This window comes from Vulpes lagopus, chromosome 10, assembly GCF_018345385.1.
Source record: "Vulpes lagopus strain Blue_001 chromosome 10, ASM1834538v1, whole genome shotgun sequence".
Classification (NCBI taxonomy): Eukaryota; Metazoa; Chordata; class Mammalia; order Carnivora; family Canidae; genus Vulpes; species Vulpes lagopus.
Genome location: NC_054833.1, coordinates 59,665,787 through 59,691,073, shown reverse-complemented (window position 1 = coordinate 59,691,073; position 25,287 = coordinate 59,665,787). Strand labels below are relative to the sequence as shown.

General features: G+C 50.6%; 1 protein-coding gene across 5 annotated transcripts in view; it reads left to right on the top strand.

Moving 5' to 3' along the window:
• Positions 1-25,287, top strand: part of MYH10 (myosin heavy chain 10) — a 123,389-nt gene that overhangs the window by 62,106 nt on the left and 35,996 nt on the right. For 3 of the 5 annotated variants that reach the window (XM_041770848.1, XM_041770849.1, XM_041770851.1), the window contains 12 exons: positions 951-1,094; positions 1,330-1,425; positions 2,098-2,216; positions 2,869-3,021; positions 6,153-6,326; positions 9,328-9,501; positions 9,740-9,854; positions 13,931-13,993; positions 20,960-21,153; positions 21,247-21,368; positions 23,070-23,139; positions 23,226-23,386. In XM_041770848.1, coding sequence (XP_041626782.1) covers positions 951-1,094; positions 1,330-1,425; positions 2,098-2,216; positions 2,869-3,021; positions 6,153-6,326; positions 9,328-9,501; positions 9,740-9,854; positions 13,931-13,993; positions 20,960-21,153; positions 21,247-21,368; positions 23,070-23,139; positions 23,226-23,386 — 1,585 coding nt within the window. The remainder of the gene's footprint in view (positions 1-950; positions 1,095-1,329; positions 1,426-2,097; positions 2,217-2,868; positions 3,022-6,152; positions 6,327-9,327; positions 9,502-9,739; positions 9,855-13,930; positions 13,994-20,959; positions 21,154-21,246; positions 21,369-23,069; positions 23,140-23,225; positions 23,387-25,287) is intronic. The other 2 variants (XM_041770850.1, XM_041770852.1) reach the window with 1 other exon arrangement.

The following is a 25,287-nucleotide window of genomic DNA, read 5'->3' as shown; positions in this document are numbered from 1 at the left end:
TGCTTTTGTCATCTAGGGTCCAGGCTCTTGCTAATAACCACAGATACCTGTGCAGGCGTTGAGCCCAGAAATGAGACCAAGACGTGCAAGAAAAAGTAAGAGTCACTGCTGTTAGAAACTAAGCATTCAAGCCGATGACCATGTGTAATGCTGGAGAGGAGGACACCCACAGGCTTTCAGACTGGCAGTAACTCTGTGCTAGTAATGTGAATTAAAAAAAAAAAAAAAGGGATCAAAGTGTTAAAAGAAGGAGGTAGGAAAAGAAAGCAGTCAGTACCCAGAGCAGGTGTAAGAATTAAGAGAGGTGTGCTCGCAGAAATTCTCTACAGGAGAGCACATGGTAACATCCCATGTGAGGGGAGAGAGCCCTGTCTGTGCTCATCCCTCCTGAGAAACATCCCACTGCTCTCTTAAGTTCTAACTCATGGACCCTAAAGCATCAGTGGTCAATGGGGGCGGCCGTTAGAATAGCCTGTCATAAATAGGGGTTGTGCATCACCCGCAAAGGCAAATTCACTACCGGACAAACTGGCTCAAGAGAAAGGGTTTCAGAGCATTGGCTGGGCTGGAAGTCTGTACCTTCGACATGAGGGTCTTCAGGTCCATGTCGCTATCAACTGCTTCGCTGAAGGATGCCTGGGGGCCTCAGTTGGTGAAGCATCTGCCTTCAGCTCAGGTCATGATCTCAGGGTCCTGGGATGGAGTCCTGCATCGGGCTCCCTGCTAAGCAGGGTGTCTGCTTCTCCTTCTCCCTCTGCCCCTTGCCCTGCTTGTGCTCGCTCTTTCTCTCTCCTGCTTTCTCTCAAATAAAATCTTAAAAAAAATAAAATGAATCTGCAAAGAAAGAACAGATATGGCAGGAAACTGTGTGTGGTAGTGAGGATCAACCCAGGTGGGTGTGTTTGGTCTGCAGGGGCATTAAACTGTAACTTATTTCTGTTTTCTTCTAGCGGATTTGCTCCTCGAAGGATTTAATAACTACAGATTCCTCTCCAACGGCTATATTCCCATCCCGGGACAGCAAGACAAGGACAACTTTCAGGAGACCATGGAAGCGATGCACATCATGGGCTTCTCTCACGAGGAGATTCTGTGTACGTGGGGTTTCCCTGAGTCTCTGCTGCCCACTTAAATAGGACTCACGGGGGTGGAGAACAAAAGCCAGGAAACAACCAAGGAAATAACAAGAACCACCTGTATGAGTTCCTGGGACCTGAGATACTGAAAAGTTCCATGTAGCTGCTTTTGAGCACAAAATAAATGAGGAGATATCTTTACTACATTCTGATGCAATAATTTTGTTTTTTTTCTTTTTATGTCCTTATAAAGCAATGCTTAAAGTAGTGTCATCAGTGCTACAGTTCGGAAATATTTCTTTCAAAAAGGAGCGAAATACTGATCAAGCATCCATGCCAGAGAACACAGGTAAGCGGACCAGTAGGGATTTTGTTTGTGTTTGGACATTTGTTGTTGTGTTGTGGTGGTGGTGGTGTCACAAGCGCATGTTGTGATGTGAGTGTAAACGTGTTCCTGAGGCTTTCCTGCAAGCTGTCGGGAGCAGAGTGGGGGCCTGCAAGCCCATATGGGGGCCGACCAGTTCCGTGAGTGAGGGGCAAGCCAGACTGGCAGTGGAGACCTGGCCCCAGCACTGGGGGTGCATTGGGAACTGGGGCCAGTAGACCACGAGCTGTGGAAAACACGCGGCTCATCGGAATGGGGGCTGCAGGTGTAGAATCTGGCCAGTTGTTCCCTTGCCGGGAATAGAGGCCTGTGTTTCCAGATGTTATTTTTCAAGGAAATCCGGATTTTAATATGAAACCTTCCAGCTTTGAAATGTTAAATGTGGACTTAACTCTCCTGTGTACCATCGGTGGGTTCTAAGACTCCATGACTTACATTAAACAACCCAGAATTAGTATCTGCGGCCTGCCTCCTATGATCTAAGAATGGGTACTGTTCATTTGAAAGGATGAAGGCCTAAACCTTGTCCTCCTTTAAGACTTACTTAGTTTATTTCTTGATAAGGCTTCTTAGGGAGGACGTTGTGACCAGATCGTAGGTAGAAGTCTAGTATTTAGGAGACTTTTCACGCTCTAGTTGCACAGAAACTCTGCCATCTTCTTGGGATGAACGTGATGGAGTTCACTCGGGCCATCCTCACCCCCCGGATCAAGGTCGGCCGAGACTATGTGCAGAAAGCCCAGACCAAAGAACAAGTGAGTTTAGCATTGTCGTTACCCATTTGTTTGAATGACAAACCGGTGTCCTAAGACCCTCCGCTTTGGCGAGTAACAGACATTAATGAAAGCTCTCCGTAGCAGGTGTTTCTTGGTACCGTGTATTTTATTCTTATACAGTGTTCTCTTTCTCAAACATATTTTAAAGGTGACTGTTTAAAAAGTAAATGTGAAATGTCACCCTAGATTTTCCCCAGGTCAATAGATCATCTAGGAGGACAAAGCTGTAGATGCCCGTTCCTTGGTGGGGCGCAGTGTCCCCTGGTCCCTGTGTGGGTGGCCCCAGCACCAAAGATGTAGGAGTCAGGCGCACCCATCTCATGGCAGACTCCTTTCAGACTAGATAGGCCGCACAGAGCCCTGAGGGCATAGGGACAGGCTTATTTCTCCTGGGCATCTTCACCTTTCCCCTAAATCTCTAGTGTACAGTTATCTCTAGCGTACGGTTCTAGTGTACAGTTCTCCATTGAACTAATGCCCTCCGTTGCCATATAAAATTAAGACATGATTAAGTAGCAAGGGCTCTTTTAGGTTTCGGGAGTGCTATAGAACAGTTAAGCTCCAGATGACACCCTGTAAGGCTTTGCTGAGATCGTTTCCAGAACAAATAGTTGATACTGTCTAATTCTAGGCAGATTTTGCGGTAGAAGCATTGGCAAAAGCTACCTATGAGCGGCTCTTCCGTTGGCTCGTTCACCGTATCAACAAAGCTCTGGACAGGACCAAGCGTCAGGGCGCATCTTTTATTGGAATCCTGGATATCGCTGGATTCGAAATATTTGAGGTATGTCACTCTGTCACCATGTCACTCTCTTTCCTTCCCTCCCCCTCCTATTTTTTATTCTTCCAATAAATATTAATGCAGGTCCCCTGTGTGCCTGCACCAAGCAAGGGCCATAATGGCAGAGAAGCAGGTGTGGTCCCCACCTTTCTAGGGGTGCTGTGAGGAAGACCTGGGGGGGGGGCAGCTATAGAAGCAGAATCATGGAGGGGGGGTTCTCTGCAGCGCTAATGGGTGAGCATCGTGGAGGAGACCCCCCCCCCCCAGCCTCAGTAGGGTTTCCCAGCATAATGAGAGTAAGCCCAGAGATCTTGGACAGGAGAGCATTTGTCAAATGCTAGAAACTGCTAGAAAGCCAGCGTGGCAGAGACTCAGCTGATGGAGGGTGAGGGCAGTAGTGGACAGATGGAGGACCTCAGAAAGATCGTGAAAGATCATGCTCCGTGTCCTGAAGATCCAGCCGAAGCATCTGACAGTGGATTGCTGTGTATTTCGCTGTCGCTCTGACCGATGTGTCCACACACCCTGCATCCATTCCAGGTGTGTAGACACACATCCACTCTGGTTTGGAAGAAAGGCAATGCACTTTTGGGCTCCTAAAAATGTGTCTCTTTGATGGACTGACTGTATGATTGGGGACAAATACTACATTAAACTCGCCTTGGGATCGGTGTACCACGTTGGCCGCTTCTGTGAGAGGAATGGCCTTGCTTTAAAATGAACTCCTTTAAAATACTCAGTTTTGCCCAAAAAGATCAGAACTGTTACCAATCCAAGCACTTTTATCCACTGAGTGCCACTGTGCAAGATTGCGTTGACATGTACCGATTCGTTAAAAAAAAAAAAAAAAAAAAAAAAACCTTGAGAAATTGTGGAAGGCGGCTAGCTACGTGTCACATTTAAAAAAAAAAAAAAATCTGTCGCCTTCCTCTACATAATCAGATACAACAAAAGAAAAGATCCCCGATTCTAACTACAATGTAAACATAAGATTCCAAAGAATCAGGTGAAGAAGAAATGGGCATGATGTAGTTGAAGGCAATCTCTGGGTGCTACCAAGAAACAACAGAGCAAATGTGCCTTGTTCTCCTATGGGAAATCCTGCATCGTAAAGGTGTAAATCTTCCCCAGATTATCTCTAAGTCGAACATACGTGTTCAAAGCCCATCGGTGGGAATTTTAAGGGGTCAGAGAGGACAAAGCCACCTTCTTCTAAAACCAACTTGAAAACAATTAATGAAAAATAATAGTAAAATTCTGGAAAATGAAAAGGATATGAAATGATGTAAAACATTATAAAGCTGTAGAACTAGAAGTATGGTTTTGACCTATGAATATACAGACAGGAGAAAAATATAAGAAGCTAAAGATGCAGAATTGTTTAGCCAACGTTATTTGTTCTGGGGAAAGAACGGGAAAAGCCTAAATGTCCACCATGAGGAAATTGGCTAAAGCAGTTACAGCATCTCCATACAGCAGAATGCTGGGGACCCGTTATAAAGAAGGAGGTGCCTTTATTTACTCATATGGAAAGACCTCAAGGCACATTAAGTTTTAAAGAAAAGTTGGTAACACACACACCTACGTTCCCAGACATCTCTGGAAGGGTACTGAGAAGCAGGTGTCAGTGGCTGACCACAGGGAGCACAAGCAGATGACGGGACACGAGACGTGGCATCACTGCTCTTCGTCCATTTGTAATTGCACACTCTGCGTGACCATTGTAGGAACCAATGATATAAAACCATAGCTGGCAGCTTAAATATGGAAAAGCAGAAATCTAATTTGTTATGAAATGTCGTTGCACACAGCCGCCCAGGCTGAAGGGAGCAGTAAGGTCTCCTGATCCTAAGGCAGGACAACATCCATGTACTGAGATGTGACTAAGCACCACCGGCGGTCCTCATGCTTCCCGGAGACATGGTGCGGAGCACAGCCAACAGCGCTGCCCTCCGAGCGTGGCCTCCTGAAACAATGTCACAGCCCTGGCGGGGCGGAGGCCGTAGTGGCTTCTTCTGGCTGTGAATCTATTCTTGGAGTTGATTTGCACCTTCCCTGAAGGGAATAGCCCTCTTTCTATGGAAAGAGGTTATTTACAGGCATGTGCTGCTCGAGCACAACGTGGAGGCCAGACAAGGGGTTGAGGGCCTCTAACATATAAAGTGATCACTTGTAAAAGTTAGAGCCCCCAATCCCTCCATCCCTTCACCTCTCCCCCAATCCCCCCTCCACTCTTCTATCCCCCATCCCTCCATTCCTTAGGCCCTCCACCCCTCCATCCCTCCATCTCTCCACTCCTTGGCCCCTCACCCTCCCACCCCCCCATCCCTCCACCCCATCAGCAGCCTAGTGGAGAAATGGGCAGACTTTGCAGAGAAGGAAACAGCCGTGTCTATAACACGGGAAAAGTGTTCAAGTTCACTTCTGAGGGCCACACGCTAGCACTGTTTCTGCTGAATTGTCACGAGCAGACAAGGCTGTATCAGGTCCAGGTGTGCAGTTTGATTCGATACTGCTGTACAGACACCACTCAGGGCTCAGGCCATGAGCGTGGTCACCCTCGGTCATCGCACAGCGTGGCCGCTGCTAAGGAACAGGAAGGCGTTGAGAGGCAGCCTGGAGCCTCACACGTCCTGAGGGGTCTTGTCAGGCCCGGCTAGAATCTCATCAGTGTCCCTGTGAACCAACAGGACTTCTCTGAAGCTGCCCCAGAGTCCGCGGCTGAAGAGAAGATGGGACAGGAGCACGTCCACAATCTCCCTCCTCCCAGCTTAGGGACGCATGTGCCACGCGGCCTCTGGCCTTCCTGAGCCTTTGGTTTTCTTCCTTTTCCCTCTGCCTTTCTTGCTGCTTCTTTCACTTCTTTCCGTGAACCTTGTAGCAGTAGGATTGGAGTTGTCTTCTGTGTCGATCATGTACTTAGCGCAGCAAGTTGAGCGTTTTGGTGAAGTTGCTGGGCCCGGGCCATGGGCGGGGGAGAAAGACACAGGGACGGGCTGAGGCCCCTGGGCTCAGTCACCCTCATCACATGGAGCCGGTGACATGGTGGGCCCCTGGCTGAGAGTGTCCATGTAGGTGGCTCATGTTCATGTTCTTCCTCCCTCTCTCCCCACATTCGGAATCCCCGCCTGCAGCTCAACTCGTTCGAGCAACTGTGCATCAACTACACCAACGAGAAGCTGCAGCAGCTCTTTAACCACACCATGTTCATCCTGGAGCAGGAGGAGTACCAGCGCGAGGGCATCGAGTGGAGCTTCATTGACTTTGGCCTCGACCTGCAGCCCTGCATTGACCTCATCGAGAGACCCGTAAGGGCGCGTTCCACTCTGGTGCAGGCAGGGCTTCCAGGCAGTTCTGGCACTAACCCCCGCTAATTAACCTCTTAAAAAAAAAAAGTGGGCTCCACGCCCAGCATGGGGCTCGAACTCACAAGCGTGAGGTTAAGAGTTGCTTCCTGGGGGGGGGGGGGGGGGGTGCGGGAGGAGCGGGGGGAGTGGGACGGGGCGGGGAGGGGGTAAAAAAAAAAAAAAGAGTTGCTTCCTCTACCCACAAACCTAGACAGCAATCCCCCTACCCCCCACCCCAGGCAAGTAGCCTTAAGACAATTTTCTGACATCAATGCTGTAGGAAGGTGCTACTTTGATAAAATACGTATTTAAAAAGTAAGCAAGCAGCCAGGGAGGCTCATCCTCAGCCCTCCTACGTGTGAGCCTGTGGCTCACAGACCACCGTCCACAGTGCGTCCTGCCCCCTCCCCGCCCAGCCCGTCTCCCTACACCTGCCAGGGCCACAGAGGCCGCTGCCATTGGCCTAGGGCAAGACAGGGCATCCAGACTTGTTCACATAACTAAAGCTTACCCCGGGGGAGTATAAAGGCCTTATTTTGGCAGGGTTCTTTTTTCTAATTTGAAGTTTCAGGGGTTTTTTTGGGCAGATTTTTTTTCTTTTAATACTATTTATTTGAGAGAGAGCACACAAGCAGGGAGAGGGGCAAAGGGAGAGGAAGAAGCAAGCCCCTCTTGAAGCAGGGAGCCCAATGTGGGCCTTGGTCCCAGGACCCCGAGATCATGACCTGAGCCAAAGGCAAATGCTTTACCGACTGAGCCCCCCAGGCTCCCAGGGCAGATGTATTTTTTACAGCAAGTTTAGCAAGCATCAGGCATTCTTTCCCTTTTGGCTTAGTGTTAACACAGAAATACACAGGACTGAGACGCCTGGGTGGCTCAGTTGATTAAGCGTCTGCCTTTGCCTCAGGTCATGACCCTAGGGTCCTGGAATCAAGCCCCACATTGGGCTTCCTGCTTAGTGGGGAGCCTGCTTCTCCGTCTCCCTCTCCCTCTCTCCCTCTCTCTCTCTCTCTCTCTCTAAGTGAATAAACTCTTTTTAAAAAGAAATACAGGACCACGTAGAACTCATTCACTCATGATCTCAAACAAATAATGACTTGGCTGTTTTCCCTGGCAGTCAGGAAGCTCAGCAAGCCGCTTATAGAACACCTGATGCTGCCTCCGGCCTCAGATGGAAAGTCTCCCAGATTTCCAGCTCTGTAGAAATCCCCAATTAAAGGAGAAGCGGTAACAAAGGACTTGACATTGAAGGATGGAGTAACAAAAATAAAAAGACCTAACCGTGGACATTCATAATCGTGCTGTCACTGAGCCGTTTAGGAAAGATTAAATTACATTTGGGATCCTATTTCAGAATTTAGGAATATTTTCATTGAGAGGGATTAAAACGTAAAAATGATGGTAGAAAGATGAATGTGTCCTTATTAATGTTAATACAGATTTTTTTTTCTTAAGATTTAATTTATTCATGAGAGACACAGAGAGAGGCAGAGATACAGGCAGAGGGAGAAGCAGGCTCCCTGCGGGGAGCCCAATGCAAGACTCAATCCCAGGACCTCAGGATCACGACCTGAGCCAAAGGCAGACACTCAACTGCTGAGCCCCCAGGCATCCCTTTACGGATCTTCAGAGTCTGGTGAATGAGGCATATTGACTTACCTACCTCTCTGAGATCACCTGAATCCTGCCTGCCTTGGATTATTGCTCTTCGAGCTGGTCTGAGTCCTAGCAGTTCTTTCAGGACCAGTTAGCCATCCAGGGCTCATTGCAGGACCCCGGCTCCTCCCTGCTGGCCTCTGTGAAGTCAGTCACTGCCTTCCTCTGACCACACGGTCACATTGACTCCCCTGTGCGTTATCCTCTGCTTTGAAGCCGGCTCATTCCCAATGGCCACAAAGGCCACAGGAGTTGAAGCAAACAGCTGATTTCGTAGGCATGCCCCAGAATTGCCTCACTCAGGCTCGTATCACTCACCCCCGTATTGAGGGGGTGATAGTGAGGGATGACCCAGAAGCATTGACCTAGGCCTTCCCAACCAAAGCATTCATGCTGCTTTCACGCACTGTCTACTTGCCTCCAAGGGGGACGTCTGGGCACAAACTCTATGCTTTTTCTTTATTGAGCCATAAGTCACGTGCCCTAAAATCCACTCTTCACAGGAGCAGCTCAGTGTTTTCCATATGTGTCACCCTACTGCCCAATGGCACATATTCATCGTCCTAGGCAGAGACGTCGGGCCCTCTCCTGCCCCCGGCTACACAGATCCACTCTCTGTCATTCTTTCTGGGCCTGTCTTCAGTGAACTAGTTGAGTGAGATAAAATAGCCTCCCAAGTATTGGTTGAAATAAAAACATAAAACAATTGATAACCTATTATTACCCCACCTTTTATATCCCCTACGAAACGCTCGTTTCACTCTTGCACCAAGCATGAAGTGACACATTTTATTTCATCATCCCTTAAACAGGAAATTAAATCAATTAAGAGTTAAGATGCTGGAAGTGTTCCATCTAGGTGAGGTGTGCTTTTGTTTTGATTTTAATTTTTAAAAACTTCCCTTTATCTTGCACCTGCTGCCTCCTTCTGGCAGCCACGCTTTGTTCTGGTGGAGGTTTTAGGGTAATTAATCTGTCCAGTCATCAGATGTCAATATTTTGCTCTGTCTCTCCACTCCTGGCTCCTTACCGGAATCTTTTATTTGCTGCTTTTGGGGGAACTCGTTGACTTAAAATTTGGAGATCTGTAAGTTTTCCAGAGTAAGTGACTCCCCCCTTCCTCAGCAGCTCAATCCTCTGCCTGAGTCATCGATCTGGTATCTCTGTGACCTGCTGTCCTGGTGGCTCAGTTTCCTAGATCTTCCTAAAACTCTTAATCATTTTAGAAGTTAAGCTGCCAAGCGCAATGGCCAAGAGCATCCTGGTGGCGCCACACTTGTCCACTCTCGCTGCCTCTTGTTATCAGGCTAACCCCCCCGGTGTGCTGGCCCTTTTGGATGAAGAGTGCTGGTTCCCGAAGGCCACAGACAAAACCTTTGTTGAAAAACTAGTTCAAGAGCAAGGCTCTCACTCCAAGTTCCAGAAACCCCGGCAACTGAAAGACAGAGCTGACTTCTGCATCATCCATTATGCGGGCAAGGTAAGGGCCAGGTGACTGTTACCTGTGGCTGGAAACGTTGGTGCGTCCGATGATGCTGATGACAGATGACAGATGTCCTGATAAACGGTCGCTAACCCTAAATGTCGTGCATGTTATGAATGCATGGCCCTCAACACGGGCCACTCGTCCGGTGGTTCTGTGAATGTTCTTGGTTGAGGCTGAAAATGTTCCTTGTGTCTGTGTGTCCCTGCATCTGCCCCGCGTGGCCTGCGGCCAGGTGGACTACAAGGCCGATGAGTGGCTGATGAAGAACATGGACCCCCTGAACGACAATGTGGCCACCCTCCTGCACCAGTCGTCTGACAGATTCGTGGCAGAGCTTTGGAAGGATGGTAAGAACGCGCTTACGTTTGTAATTCGGCTTGGCCGGAAGCTTTCCCAATTAAGATGCTATCTGGTGGTTCTGCTGCGTAGGTATGTGCACGTAGATTTTACTTTAAAACTCTCTCTCCCTAGAGCAGGGCTGCCGCTATAGCAAAGTTACCCACTCTTAGAACACATGGGTAAGGGGACATCTGCCTTCTTGATCAGATGCTGTGGGAACTGTGGAACATTCTAGGGCCCGGTTCGCCTGTGATCCAGGGGTATAGGGACATGAGGCCAGAGGAGCCCCGCATGTGCTGTCGGTGTCTCATGTAGGTCAGCGGAGAGCATCCTGCTCCAGTGGCAGCCCTCCATTGGCTCACAAAGTGGCTGGTGAATAAATTCAAGAACCCTGCATAGAGATCAGTTCATATTCCCCCGCCCCATCCCGTCTGTGTCCATAGTTCTCTCACTTACATGAGCCTTAGGTATAGATTTGGGCTGATTCGTCACAGCCTAGGAGGTCAGGCTGGCCCCACAGAAGCCAAGCTCCTGTGAGGCTGTGTGCACAGTGGGAGGCCGTGCCTTCCAGAGCTGTGTGCTCACTGTGGTGTCCGTCCTAGCTGCACCCCGCAGCCCGTCACCCCGGATCCACCCCTGCCTCGACCACAGCCAGGCTGCCTCAGGGAACTGGCTCGCTTCTGCTCTTTCTGTCACATCCACAGACCTGGTGATTGGGCCTTCTTCACAGAGGTAGAAAGAAACCCAGGGAGCAGAAGGGTTAGGGTTCTTGAGGCAGAGGAGCAGAGCACAGTGAGCGCCGAGGCGGGAGAGAGCCAGGCCGGATGGGAGGTACACGGGCCTGCGGGAGGGGACGCGCCGGGGCCTTTGCATGCTCAGGACTGGGGGGCAGGCTAGGGAGTCTGTGTTTCAGGTGAGAGCATCCAGCTTAATGCCTAGTGTTCCTGGGCAGCCGAGGGAAGTGGCAGGAGTCTAGTGCAGGGAGTGGTATCTGGTGCAGGGAGTGGTAGCCCAGGGATGCGAGACACTGGAACCAGAGCAGACAAACCCAGTCTGAGTGTGGCTGTCCCAGTGCTCCGGGTGCAAGGGGTCTGGTGTCCCAGGGAGACGAGGGGGCAGTGGCACCCGTTTACTCGGCTGTGACTCTGCGAGGCCCCAGGCCCTCCCCTCCTGCCCACACCCTGGTGAGGTCTCTGAGCATAGGAAGGGGAGACAGGAGATGCCCACAGATAGTCGGGCACCAGCGGCTGCTGTGACAAAGGCTTCATGAGTGCCAGGAATGAGCTTTTGGCAGTGTACAGTAGAGGAAGGGTGACCCTCTGGCCTGGGTGCCAAGGCGTCTTGTTGTGGAGCTGGAGGCGCAGAGTTCCTTGTCCTCGAAGGATCACGCTTTGCTGAGTGATGAAGGCTGACACTTACTGGGCACATCTTGGGCGCCACGTGGTTTCCCAGCACTGCCTTTTGAGCACGCGTGGCCTGGGGGTGAGCCGGCTCGCACGATCAAAAAGGGTCATGCTGGATGAGTTACTGCAGCATGGAAGCGAGAAGCCCAGCTCGGGGCATCCTGCGGGGGGGCCAGGCAGGAGGGTGCCAGCAGGAAACCTGGGGGTGAGGGTGGCCACCAGGCCACAGGGAGCCCTGCCTGCTGCTCTCAGGTGGGCTTCGCTCTAGCAGGTGTGCACGAGGGCGGCACCCCGGGAGGAGTGGAAGGAGGAGCATGGGTCTGACTGGGGAGCTGAGTGCGAGGTGGCTGAGGAGGCAGTGGCTGTGGAAGAAATGCCCATGGAGCTGGGGACAGAGGAGGCCGGCATTTTTTACTCCCAGAGCCTCAAAACCTGCCTTTATCTTAATTCTGAATGTAAGGAGGATCCAGTATTGGAGAAATAATGACCATGTTACAGGAGCAACCAATCCTCAGCTAACACACCGGTTCTGATACTGTGAACTGCTTTTGACACCTTTTTAGTTTTCTTTTTTTCTTTCAGTATATTTTTTAAAGATTTTACTTATTCATGAGAGACACAGAGAGACAGAGATACAGGCAGAGGGAGAAGCAGGCTCCCTGCGGGGGGGGCCCCGGTATGGGACTCGATCCCAGGATCCCGGGGTCACGCCCTAAGCTGAAGTCAGATGCTCAACCACTGAGCCACCCCAGCGGCCCACATTTTTGAATTTCTTAACCAAAAACCATAATGGTGGGAAACTCCTGGCCCATCTGGACGAGGCCACCTTGCCCTGTGCTCACCACGGTCGTAATGTGGGGTCCATGAGGGCCCTGCCCCTGTCCACAGAGCCTACAGTCCAGCGGGACACTGGGGACACACACAGAGGTCGCAGTTAGGATAGGGAGCCTCTATCTTGGCTCCCAGCTCCCTTCGCGGGCTTCTTTCTCCCCTCCTCCTCTACCCCTGTGCTTTGGGAGGAGCCGGTGGCAGGCATGGGCAACAGGGTCAGTGCCCACCTCAGAGCCCAGGTGATGTGTCTCTCAGGAAGGACCATGGCCGGAGGGTCGAACCTGCTTTCCAGTGCTGTCTGTGCCCGTGGAGAAGCTAAGGTCTACTGAGCAGCCTCGCGGGCTCCCCTGGGCCTGGTGCAAGCCCTGTCCATCCGTACCTCATCCTCGGCTCAGGACCCCCAGATGGTAGTGTTTGCTAGGCCTTGTTGTGGGCCTGGACTTTGTGAAGTTAGCCGCTTGGGAGTGAGTGTGGCCACTGCCGTCACAATAGGCTGAGAGGAGTCATGTGTGCCCCCAGCCTCATGTGGCCGTGCTGGCATCCACCCCGGAATCACCCTCATGGCTGCTGCCCTGCAATGGCTATTGTGAGTGGAAGTCCTGCCTCCCATCAGCTTAGCTGGTCATTACTTAACCGAGTGCCAGGATCCCAGAGGTCGCTCAATGCCGCAGAGCACGGGACCAATCTCCAGGGCCTAGGGCAGGCGGACGGTTTTGAGGACTGCGTGTTTCATTCAGAGAGTCAGTGGCAGGTGCAGTGTTTGGTGAGGGTTCTAGGCTGGAAGTCACCCTGGGTGTAGTGATCTCTTGGCATAAGGGGAGCTCAGTGGGAAAAGAAAATAACCCTAGAAAAACATGTCCTTATTTTTCTCTTTTTATGGCCACATAAACACAAAAGCAGAAAATGACAAATTGACCATGAAAGTAGGAATGAATATAACCTGGAAAGTAGGATGTATGAATATAACCTGCCTTTGAAGTCACAGTCCCCAGGGTATAAAACATTTGTGTTAAATGGACTTTTAGGGTTTTACGGAGTTCTCTCAAGGCTTCAAACCAGAAGCAATGAGATTTTTGGTGGCAGCCCTGCCCTAGGATTCATAATGCCCTGCTTTTTGCTAAAAGGTGTTTTGGGATTTCTCTACCAACTGCACAGGACCCCTTGCCACTTCTTGGGGCTTTATATACAGAAAAAAAAAAAGCTTAACAATTGCATTTTCGTGTAAATGTGCCTCCTCGCGTATATTCACGGGTAACAGTATGATCAACAAGTGTCACCTTATGACTTAAAGTTGTTTTAACGTTTTGCTGCAACAGAACTTGGATTTTGTTCCCTTAATAGTAGTTACCTATCTATCTGTTACTAATTCCTATTTGAAGTAAATTGTATTTCCAATATCTGTATTGGAAGTCAAAGTAGACAGCAGTGTGAATTTTTAACAGTACAAGCCATTACTGTACCCACTTACCAGAGTGCTCAAACTTACGCAGTCTCGTCCTGATGTTCTAGTTGCAAGATAATTTTATGAAAGACAAATAGGACCTCATTACTCTTAAATCTCCCCCTGCGTTTTCAGGGGGCTAATCACGTAACATTGATAATGATATGATGCTCATACTTGCAGGGGGGATGTGCTCTTTTGATTCAGTTTAAGTGTATTTTATAAAGAACTTTGTCCAAATGTGCAAATTCTCTGGGCAGTAATGTTGCATGGGCTCTGCCCCGGACTCTAGCTACTGTCATAGCCCAATTTCAAAGTTGACTTGTAATCTCAAATGTCTCTCACACTAACTGAAGTGTTTGTGTATTTGCTCTTCTGTCCTCCTGTTTTTGCTGTTTCTCTGCTTTAGAGATTCAGAATATTCAGAGAGCTTCTTTCTATGACAGTGTTTCTGGTCTTCATGAGCCACCAGGTGAATGTATAAAGTCTGTAGGTCTTCCACACAGAAGGGTTCTAAGCCCACAGGAAGAGCTCGCGGGGGGGCTGGCAGGGTGGCCGGGAGGGCAGGGTAACTGGGGGTGGGGTTGGTTCCTGGGTTTCTGTTTTTGTTTTGCTCATAGACCTGCATGAACCTTTCATTTCATGCTCACTTTTCTTATACTTCAAGGCAACTGTTTGAGTGCATAAACAATTCGATTGCTACCGCATACACATTGCTTCTTATTTTATGCATAGCGCCTACAGCACTGCATATTAAAAGGTATGTCATTACCTTTTCCAACAGTGCCGTTTTGATACACAGTCCTCGGAGGGAATGCTGGGAATGGATGTGCTAATAATTAATGTCTTCTTTGTCTCTGGGTCACCTCTGCATTTCCCAGGGAACTCCAGAGAGAGGGATGGATTTCTTTTTTTAAAAGTCATGAACATTTTGGAGAATAGAGAATTCCACATTTCTGTCACATGTTGGTCTCATCATTATACCTTATATTTGGAACTTTATGTGGATATTTAGCTACTTGGCTTTTCTTTGGAATTTGAGATGGAGAAACTATCCACAAGGCTCGATAATGCAAGTTGAGACTAAGGCAGTGCAGCAATGGTCAAATCTGTGTCCTGAACCTGAAATTGAGCTCACACGAATGAGCCTTGTGGTCTGAAGCCTTAGCCCTGTGTTTAAATACCGCCTATGCACAGCTAGAGCCCCCCCCCCCCCAAAAAAAAGCTCCACCTAAAAAAGAATGTACTAGCCAGCCTTGTAATCATGTACCAAAACTGTCAGGAAGTGACGCTCAAAGTCAGATTCATCTTACAAAATTTCCTTTATGATTTTTTTGGAACACAATAATGCTGAGACCTAAATCCATCTCAAAAGTTTGTTACCCATAAGATTAAAGGAGCGTGCCCATCTTAATCCAAGTCACCACCATGAGCTCTAGTTTCCGTCCTGGGGGAGACGCGCATTAGGAGTGCTGAGGGCCGGGGTGCGGGGTGGCTCATGCCAGAGGTGGTTCCAGGCTTTGGAAAGCACATTCCACCAAAGAATCCAGACCCAGAACTTCTGACGCAGCCCTCCTTGGCCTTGGGGCATCCTGCCTGAGTTGAGGACGTTGGGGAGGGACAGAGAAGTAGGAGGTAGTTTTAAGCTAACAGGCTGCCAGAGACGTGTGCTCTTGTTAGAAGGTTAGTGCTTGATCTTCTGGACTTTGTCCCAAAATACAGTGCCCTCTTTATTTTTTTTTAAGAGTTTATTTATTCATAAGGGATCCCTGGGTGGCGCAGCGGTTTGGCGCCTGCCTTTGGCCCAGGGCGCGATCCTGGAGTCCCGGGATCGAATCCCACATCAGGCTCCCGGTGCATGGAGCCTGCTTCTCCCTCCGCCTGTGTCTCTGCCTCTCTCTCTCTCTCTGTGACTATCATAAATAAATAAAAATTAAAAAAAAAATTTAAAAAAAAAAAAAAAAAAAAAAAAAAAAAAAAAAAGAGTTTATTTATTCATAAGAGACACAGCAAGGCAGAAACACAGGCAGAGGGAGAAGCAGGCTTCCAGCAGGGAGCCTGATGTGGGACTCGATCCCAGGACCCCAGGATCACGCCCTGAGCTACCCAGGTGCTCAGACGTTCAGCCACTGAGCCACTCAGGTACTCCCAGAGTGCTGTCTTTAAATTAACCCTCTGTGACTCTTGAGCTTCTGATATCTTGGAGGCCTTTGGTGCAGTTACATGGCTGAACCAAGCATCAGGCCTCCATCTCTCCTCCTCCTTGGGAGGAGCCTTCCATCCACCATGGCAAAAATCTGGTCCTTGAGGTTGCATGTAGTCTTTCTACCACAAAATGCCTTCCTCCCCAACAAGTGTTTATGGATTCCAGCCCCGGGGAGAGGTAGTCGGCATTAAATGGAAATGTGGGGCTTTAGTCAATGAGTTCTTGGAAGACCAAGGGTGAAGGAGTTTCTGGGCATCAAAGTTGTGGTCTAGTCATCTCTGATGTGCTGGTAACGCAGTGCGTGTCCTTCTGATTGTGAGAACATGAAGCACGGCAGACCATGGGCTTCTGGGCACTCCTGTAGGGTCAGGGAAGTAGCATGGTGCACATGGAGGCCCTGAGAAAGGTGAGAGGCTAGAGTAAAGACAGGTTTCCAGAAGCATCAGCAGACAAGTGGACAAGAGGAAGGAGCAGCATCCCCACAGGCAGAATAGGGAGGTCAGAGAGTTTCTGCTGTAAACCAAGGGGCTGTTTCTTCCAAATCTGATTTGAAAGTCCAGACCTTCTGAGTTAACCCAACAATGAGCCTGTGAAGAGGGTTTGTAACCTCAGAATTCTAGGTAGTGTGTCTGTGCCACAGGGTGGCTGTGCGTCCTTGGCCGTGATCCCAGTTCTACTCCTGCTGTGTCCTTCTGAACTGCTGCGAGTGCCAGGAGGCCTCCAACAGCTCTGGAAGGCTGGGCTCCACCAGAGAAAGCTTGAGAAGAACACAGAGCAAGTTCTAACTGTTGCTAGAGTACCAGCCCACCTCCATGCAACCCTAGTCCTTTCCAGTCTTCCATAGAAGCAGCCCTTGAACTTGGGATCCCAGTTCACTTGGACTCACCCAGGAGAGGCTAGCCAGTGCTGTGGGAGGGCTTCCTGTCTGTCACGGGCTCACAGGGCCTCCCTTCATCTCTGATATCCACTGAATTCTTCCCTTCCTTCTTGTCACAGTTCTGGGAGGAAGCTTCTCCCTTAGCCATGCTTCCAACCGAGATGATGTGCTGGCTTCAAAAAATGCTGAACCAGTCTTTCTTTCTTGGCCCAGGAAGTCATTAAAGAGGTTCCAATTAGAATTGAGGAGCATGACTGATGAGATGGCAATCATTTTAATCTCCTTATAAGTTGTGTCCTTCGGTCACGATCTCTGTTGTGCCAGTTTAGACTCTGCGGGTCGGATCTGACACAGTTGTGTGTGGCATTAGATTGTGGATGGAGGTTTCTTTGCCGCACAAAATATCCTTGTCCTGGTTTTTCTTTACTCTTGAGTCTTAACAGGAGCTGGGAGAGAAATAGGTTTCTGGTTTTGTAACTTGTGTCCCTGAGGTCACGTGGGGACAGTGACACTTTGCTCCCAGGGCTATCATGAGTGTCACACATGAGGGGCTAAGAGCCTGCCTTTGGCTTCAATGTTTTGCTGCTGCTCTAATTCTGAGAAACAAAATCAGTAACTGTCCGTGTCCTTGAGGGTTGGTTGATGCAAGTCCCCTTTCCTCTCATGCGCCAGGGCCACACCGGGGGTGGGAAAGGACAGGTGAGGAATGGAAAGGAGAAAACCTGAAGTGCAGGTGAGCACCAGGGCCTGGGAGCAGGAAGACACAGAATCACAGGCTCCCAGGCAACCTGTAGACTTACATGAATTCTCAGGATTTCCAAATACGCCACTAACAGATCAGTTCCACCACCCAGCAGTAAAACCAGAACAAATGTATTATTATTACATGTTGGGGCTACATGGAGATATGCTACTTGATGTTAAGATTGTTTCTGGGAATTCAAGCACTTACAATTATATTTGTTTCCAAACCTGTGCTTAACTGTTGGTAGCGTTTTACCATAGGCTAGAGTAGAATTGTTGTAATTTTTTGGAATGAGTATCGAGAACATGCTACGCGCTTTGCACAGTGCCTTATGTCTTTGCGAAAATGCACCTGGTTTATAGTTGGAGCTTCAGGTAGCAGGGAGGGTGGCCAGAGGTCCCTCCATTGAGCCCTGGAATGTTCCCCAGGCCCTCACACTGAGGTCAGTCACTATGGCTCCATCTGCAGAAGAAGTGGCTGAGACGGGGAGCAGCCAGGTGAGTTGACTCCAGATGCCACAGCTGGTGAGGGGCAGGCGTTTCTGGCTCAGCGCTAGGCTCTGCATCGCCGGCTGTACTACGGGGCTCAGTGATGTGGACTGTACCCTACAAGCTGCTGGAGAAACGGAAGCATTTGAAGTATAGGGATTAGGAACCAGTTCAGTTGGGTCTTTCATAAATCCCTGCTAATCATGACCCTGGGACCAGAGGCCTACGTGGAGAGAATAGGTGCTATGTAGAGCACCACAGGTGGCTCCGGGAGAGGACCCAGGGGCAGAGTGGAGCCCGAGGCAAGAGCAGGTGGGAGGTTACTGCAGGGGAGGAGTCCAGGGGAGGAGTGAGAGCCCAGACAAGTGCTGTGGAGCAGAGCAACGGGTGGAAAGACCTTTTGAGGTTTGGCTTGGACCGGTTTTGGTGAGCAGCCGATCCAAGGGCAGTGGAGGGGCTTCCTGGTCTCCGGCCTCTGTACCTGTGGGTCCCTTCTGTGTGGGAGGCAGAGAATATGCTCTCCACCCCAGGGTTTTGACCTCCTGGCTCTCCTCATCCTCCCGGCTGGCTCTTCCGCTCTCCCCAACTTGGTCCCAGGTCCCCCATCCCTTGCCAGTCACCCTAAGGTGGCCCATCTGGCCCCATGACGACTACCCACAGCTGACAGCTCCCACATCCACCTTCCTAGAGCCTTCTTCTCCTCCTGGCAGCTGCCCACCACCCCAGACTTCCAGGATTTGCAGCCTGTCTCCCCGGTCTGGCAGTGGCACCACCAGCCACTCCTATGCTCTGGCCAAAGTCCCAGGACTTACTCTTGACACATCTGTCTGCCATATTTTCCACATCAGCTTGATCGTTAGCACAGGTCCGTCCTTCCACCGAAAGATGTCTTGGATCTTCCTTCTCCTTCTCCCTCCTCTGCGATCACCAGTTCGCCTGCCCTCCTCTTGCTCAGAGCCCAGCCTGGCACAGCCATCACCTCCCCAGAGACCCCTCCCCAACCATCCCTTGTGCAGCAGCCGGCATGGGCACCCTGTGTATCCCTGCTGTCCTGCTTCCTTCCACGGGCTGCTGTCCTTTCTACCCCTGGTCCTTTGAGCTGCCGCCTGGAGTGATCTGCTCCCTGCTGGCTCCTTCTCACCCTGTGGGTGATAAACAGACTTTCTCCAGAGAGATCCCCCAACCACGCGTCTCTTTCATGTCATCTTGTTTTCTTTCCGTGCTCTTCCCATTATCGGTCATTGTCAACGTACTCCGCGTTTGCTTCATTTATTCACTAGCATGCGCATCAGTCCTGTGACAGGCCAGACCCCAGACGTTGTGCTGGGCACTTAACAAGAATTTTTAGGAGGCAGAGACACCTTTGTGACTGCAGGGAGATAGGAGACTCCGGTGTTTGGTGGCTCGTGCTGGAGTCAGATGATGAGAGCACCCAGGACGAGAAAAGCAGGTGAGGTAGTAAATGCCCCTACTCATAGGTTGTCTTGAGGGTTTCAGGGGTGAGCGGAGTTTGGACCTCCAGTGAGCACCACAATGCTCAGGAAAAGGACAAGAAGAGTCACCGTAGCAGTAGGTGGGGGTCCGGGGCAGGTGGTGTTCACATGGAAGCCCCAGGGGTAGAGGGAGTTCTTAGGGTGCTGTCAGGACGGCAACACACAGGTGCATGGAGGTCAGGTCAACGCTGGGCAGCCTGTGCAGCCTCGGGCAGGGGCAGGAGGGCGGCCTGGAAGCCAGTCAGCTGCCATGGACTGGGAAGCAAGCGGGAGGCATGCGGGGCGCCAAGTTTGTGAACTGCCCTTGAGGAGACCAGGAAGTGGGTGGACTCGGTCAAGGGCCATCCCTGGTCTGGTGGTGCATGCAGGGCTGGGCGCTGGGCTGGGCGCTGTTTTCTGCTAGAACACATGAAGTGGGTTGTCGGAGGCACAGAAAAGGATGGCAGACGGCAGTCTCTGAGGTGGGCAGTGGGCGGACTGGGGCAGGACACGAGCCAGGATAGCCTCCACCCCAACCTTCGAGTCCAGTGGTGCTGCTTCGCAGATGTCATAGGACAGGGTGCATGCCCGGGCCTGGAGACAGATGAGTCCCCTCCTTCCCCAGCTTACACCTGGCCCACACTGACGGCCTGCATGCTGGGAACCGTGACCTCGCCACTGGTGTCCTGGGGTCCTGTCCCGTGGGAGCCTCTCTGTGCTTCACCCAGTGCCAGGTCCCCACCACTGCCTGATGAGGGGCAGACCACAGAGATGGAGGTGGCCGCTAGGGCCCACCGGGCGTCAGTGGGGATAGTTCAGTGGACATTTTGAGTGCTTTTAAAACATCCCAGTACCGAGTTTCATTTATCTCACGGCTGTTGTGAATCAGAGCACGTCACATGCAGGATGCTCCGCTGGCAGCTGCGCTCGGAGTCCCTGTGCTCGGAAGGATTAGGTCCGCCTGGTCACTGGTCGTGTCTACTGCTGCCACCAGAGCGAGGCCTCTGAGTGGTTCCACCACCACCACATGGAGCTGAGACCCTGACTCTTGGGGGGCTTCCTCCCGCTCCACGCGCTCATCCCTTAGCATTACTCCTGCCTAGAGGACAGAGCTGGCACTTGCTCACCCCTCACCCGGTCTTCCTCTGTGTGTTCCTGAAACTTAATGACTTTAACTGACAATCTGATGACGGAGATGAGAAGACTCTGATCCCTCCGCCCCGAGCATATCCTTAAGGGATTTGCTTCATGGGGTCATGTCTTTTCACAAGCTGCTTCCTCTTTCGAGACTTGTCACAGGGTCCCTTTTGTGTATCAATAATGCCCGCGGTGATCCCGCATTTACCACAGGGTGGTGCGCGTAACAGGCAAGATGTTACCAAATGCAGTGCATTCCCAAAGTAGCGCAGCGGAAGGCACCTGCTATGTGGTGTGGAGCTGTCCGGGCACTGACTATCCTGCCATGGGAGTGTGTGGCTGTTGGTTCCACGGCTTGTGCGGTGTCTGAATATGCTGACTGCCTACCGACACACGGCATATCCTATCATCTGTCCCACAAAGCTTGTGCTGCTGCACTATCACTGTGTCTTTCCTTTCCCTGCGGAACAATTCCAGTTGGCTTATTTTCCTTTTCTTTTTTCTTTTCACCAGTGGACCGTATCGTGGGTCTGGATCAGGTCACAGGCATGACGGAGACAGCCTTTGGCTCTGCGTATAAAACCAAGAAGGGCATGTTTCGGACTGTCGGGCAGCTCTACAAAGAATCCCTCACCAAACTGATGGCAACTCTCCGGAACACCAACCCTAACTTCGTCCGCTGCATCATTCCAAATCACGAGAAGCGAGTACGTGTCACATAGAACATAATGCTGGTATTGGAAATGGACCCGGGTCAGGTAACAAAGATGAAAGCATAAAACTGTCATTTGCTTGATTAGGCTGGAAAACTGGATCCGCACCTAGTGCTTGATCAGCTTCGCTGTAACGGCGTTCTGGAAGGAATCAGGATCTGTCGCCAGGGGTTCCCCAACCGGATAGTTTTCCAGGAATTCAGACAGAGGTATTGCTAATTTTGACCTTTTTCCCAAATGTTTCATAGCTTATCTTGACAGGTATCAAAACAGTGAGCTGATGAGGAAAAATGTTTCCTTGTTTCCGGGATGTTTGAGTTGCCTTTCTTTTTTTTTTTTTAAATAAAGATTTTATTCACTTATTCATGAGAGACACAGAGAGGGAGGCAGAGACACAGGCAGAGGGAGAAGAAGGCTCCCTGCGGGGAGCCCGATGCAGGACTCGATCCCAAGACCCCAGGCTCACGACCCAAACTGAAGGTAGATGCTTAACCACTGAGCCACCCAGGTGCCCCTGAGTTGCCTTTTCATATAGGGAAGGGATAATCATTACCTCGTTACTAGCCAAGAATATCGAGCACTGTCTTTATAGAGCGCTAACTTGCCAGTGGCCACTACAGGTGCCTGAAAGTCTAGCTCCCGGCAGCGTGAGCTAGATCCTTGAGGCTGGGAGCCGGCCCTGCACTCGTGTGCACATGGGTCTGCCCAGGATTCACACATGATTATTTTCTGACCAATTTTTTAAAATATGAGTAATGTTTGTTCCTTTAGAAACATTTGAAAATATGTGAGAGGTAAAAATCATTCAGAAGTGACTCCTGCAAACATTGGAGTTATTTTTCTCCACCTTTCAATGAGTATATCCATGTAGATGTGTTTATGTGTGAACGTACATGTACGTTTCCCACCGTGTGTGTGTGCACAGGTCCACTCACAGTCCTTTTACTAACATAGGAGAGGGACCGGGATAGATTAGAAAAGGATTAAGAAAGAAAGATCAACGAAGTGGATGCGATACAAATGAATAAAAACATGAGAAACTGATTTTTTCTAACATATCGTGTAATTTGTGTATCATTGGGTATTTCTGTTATTTGCTTTTTTCATATTTCACTTGGAAATGAGATCTTCAGTTATGATGCATTGGCTGTCCTGTGACATAAGCAAGTCTGCAGGTCAGAGACGGGCACATTCTGCTACCAGTCCAGATGGAATCCAGCTGAGAGATTATTCCAGTCCTTACGGGTTTGGGGGAGGCCTTACCATGGCCCTGCTGTGTGCCCCCAATGGTAGAATTTTGCTTTTTGTTGGTAGGAGAAAAAGCACCATAGTTGGTACTGACTGACGCAGGCAGGATTCATCCTTTCACGCAGCCACTGTCTCTTTGCTAAAATGTGTTTTATGGAGGTACGACCCACCCAACGTGCCCAGATCTTAGGTGTGCAGCCTGGCGAGTACACGCATGCCCAGGCCAGTGCCGTCGTGAGCATCACCCTGGTTCTTCCCAATGTTCTAGGTAGAGGCCTCCAGGCATTGCTCTACTACATAATAAACGCCTGCAAATCACCGCACAGAGAGCAGGTTCTCCTTGCAGTTTAGGCCTGTGAACATTTGGGGGAAAATAAAAAACAAAAGATTTTTTTCAAACACCCTGCCTTACTCTTCTCCGCCACAACTTCTCAGACCTAGTGTTTGTCTTTGGAGAATTCATGTCCTGTTCAGTTTGCCTCCTGTTTTGGGAAAGAAAAGCTAGATCTGCAGAAAATCTCAGATCATCACCCTGTCGTGTTTTTATTCTTCCTGTGACATGGTTACCTATCCCATTCTTGCATCTTAAAGAAATGTAACTCACAGCAGGGAGATGTTTCCACAAATTTTTACCGAAGATTTTGGGGCTGTTTTTCTTACAGATACGAGATCCTAACTCCAAATGCTATCCCTAAGGGTTTCATGGACGGCAAACAGGCCTGTGAACGAATGGTAAGCTTTCTCTGACTCCACTGCCCTGCGGGCTACCGATAGCATCTGCCCCATAGCCAGCAGTAAATGGACTCTTTATCTTTTAGATCCGGGCTTTAGAACTGGACCCAAACTTGTACAGAATCGGACAGAGCAAGATATTTTTCCGAGCTGGCGTGCTGGCACACTTAGAGGAAGAGAGGGATCTAAAGATCACCGACATCATTATCTTCTTCCAGGCTGTCTGCAGAGGCTACCTGGCCAGAAAGTAAGTGGGGACTCACAAATTAGATGTTCGCTAAGCATGTGCTTGGGCTGGGCGTTGTGCTGGAGATGCAAGAGTGAGGGATGCAAGATCCCCGTCCCACAGCAGGATGGGTGTCCAGGTGTGCAGATGGATATTCCACCAGAGGACACGCGGCCATGAGGGAAGAGATGAGTCGAGGCACAAAATCAAGGGTTCAGGGGCTCACTTCAGCGTGGGTTCTCAGTGAAGGTTTCTCTGAGGCTGTGAAACCTGCAGGATGAAAGAGTGCTGACCCTGGGGAAGGGGGCAGGGGCAGAGCAGTCTGGGAGCTGCTGGGGAGGGGAGCTGTCTGGGGAGGGGAGCACAGTTGTAGTTCTGGAAAGCATCAGCGTCCTCTGAGCAGGTGCGGCAGCCCAGCATGTCAAGGGCATGATGGGGCAGTGGGGGACCCTGCGGGCTCGCTGGAGTTTCAAGGTCTCCCAGCTGCCACAGCAGACTGGAATGGGGCCAGAGAGGAATCAGGTGGGCCGCATGGGCAGGTGATGGAGACCCAGAGTAGTTACTGGACTCGAGATCCAATCACAAGGCCTCAGGGCCGGCGCAGAACCAGAGGCAGTGATGGTGTTTCCTTTATCTCCTCCTACAGGAGGCCGGGGCTTGGGAGGGAGGAGGGCACAGCCTGCCGTCCAGGCCCCTGAGGCCAGCAGCACCAATAGCACCCCGCTGGAGGCTTGGGACCACAGCGTTGGGCTCAGGGTGTCTGCCCCTGACACTGTTGCCAAATGAGGAGGAGGCGGTGTTTGTGAGTCTCTGCCCACACATAACAGGGTCCCGAGCTAAGGAGGAGGCATAGAAGGTCAAGGAAAATGATGGTGTCTTCAGTGGTTCACAGCAGGACACCATGGGTGAGGAGGAGTGGAAGCCTTGGGTTTACCTGTTGTTGCTTGCAGCATGTTAACTGTTGGCAGCATCACCGTCCCATGGCCGCCAGCTGACAGGATGCCCAAGGGGACAGGACTGAGCACAGCCAGGTGCCTTCCTTCGTGCCTTGAGCTGGGAGCACATCCACAGCTTCCAGAGCTTCCAGAAACTAGAACAGTTGATGCACAGGGAACGAGCTGCATACACTGAGAGCATGTGCCACTGCTTCACCAAAGTCTAAACCCTGCAACACTGTCGTTGGGATCAGTCCTCAGGAACAAAGATCTTGTCTCGAGGACAGAGACCGGATGCCTGTGTGACTGCTGCATAAGGAGCAGCTCTGTGACTTGCGGCCCCTTCAGTCATGCTCCGTGCAGGCTGGGGTGGACCTAGAGCGAGGGGCTCAGAGGAGCCAGAGTAGAACGTGCAAGAAGCAGAGCAGTGCTTACAGTGGTCAGGAAAGGTAAGCGTGTGTCCGTGACCCGTGACCTTGAGGTTGGAGCACCTTGGGGTCACCAGGACAAGCGTATAGAGACTGAAGAAACAGGTGGCTTCCTGACGATGTGCTTCAGGTGCGGGGCAGGTGTCCCAGTTCCAATGAGTGTTGCGGGGAAGGAACTCCTCATTGAGACAGAATGGCTGGCGTGTCCTTGACCCATTCTGACGGTCTTCTCCCAGGGGCCCCCGGATGCAACAGGACAGCAGGTCTCACTAAGGACATTGAGGGATGTTCACTGCAGTCTTGAAGGACGCAGTGAGGATTGGGAGGCAGATGCTATTTTGTAGTCTCAACATACTTAAAGTTATCACTCTTGCAGAAACTTAAAATTAAGACTTGGCCAAGCTTGCTTGGCTGGGGAGCATATATTAGGAGGAGGAAGGTCTTATAGGGAGCAGAGCAGTGGACTGGAGGACGGCCTATGCAGGGATTCTTGTAAGGAAATGTGAGCCACAGCAGAAGGGCAACAAGTCTCAGATTGTGCCTTGGACCTAGAACCTTC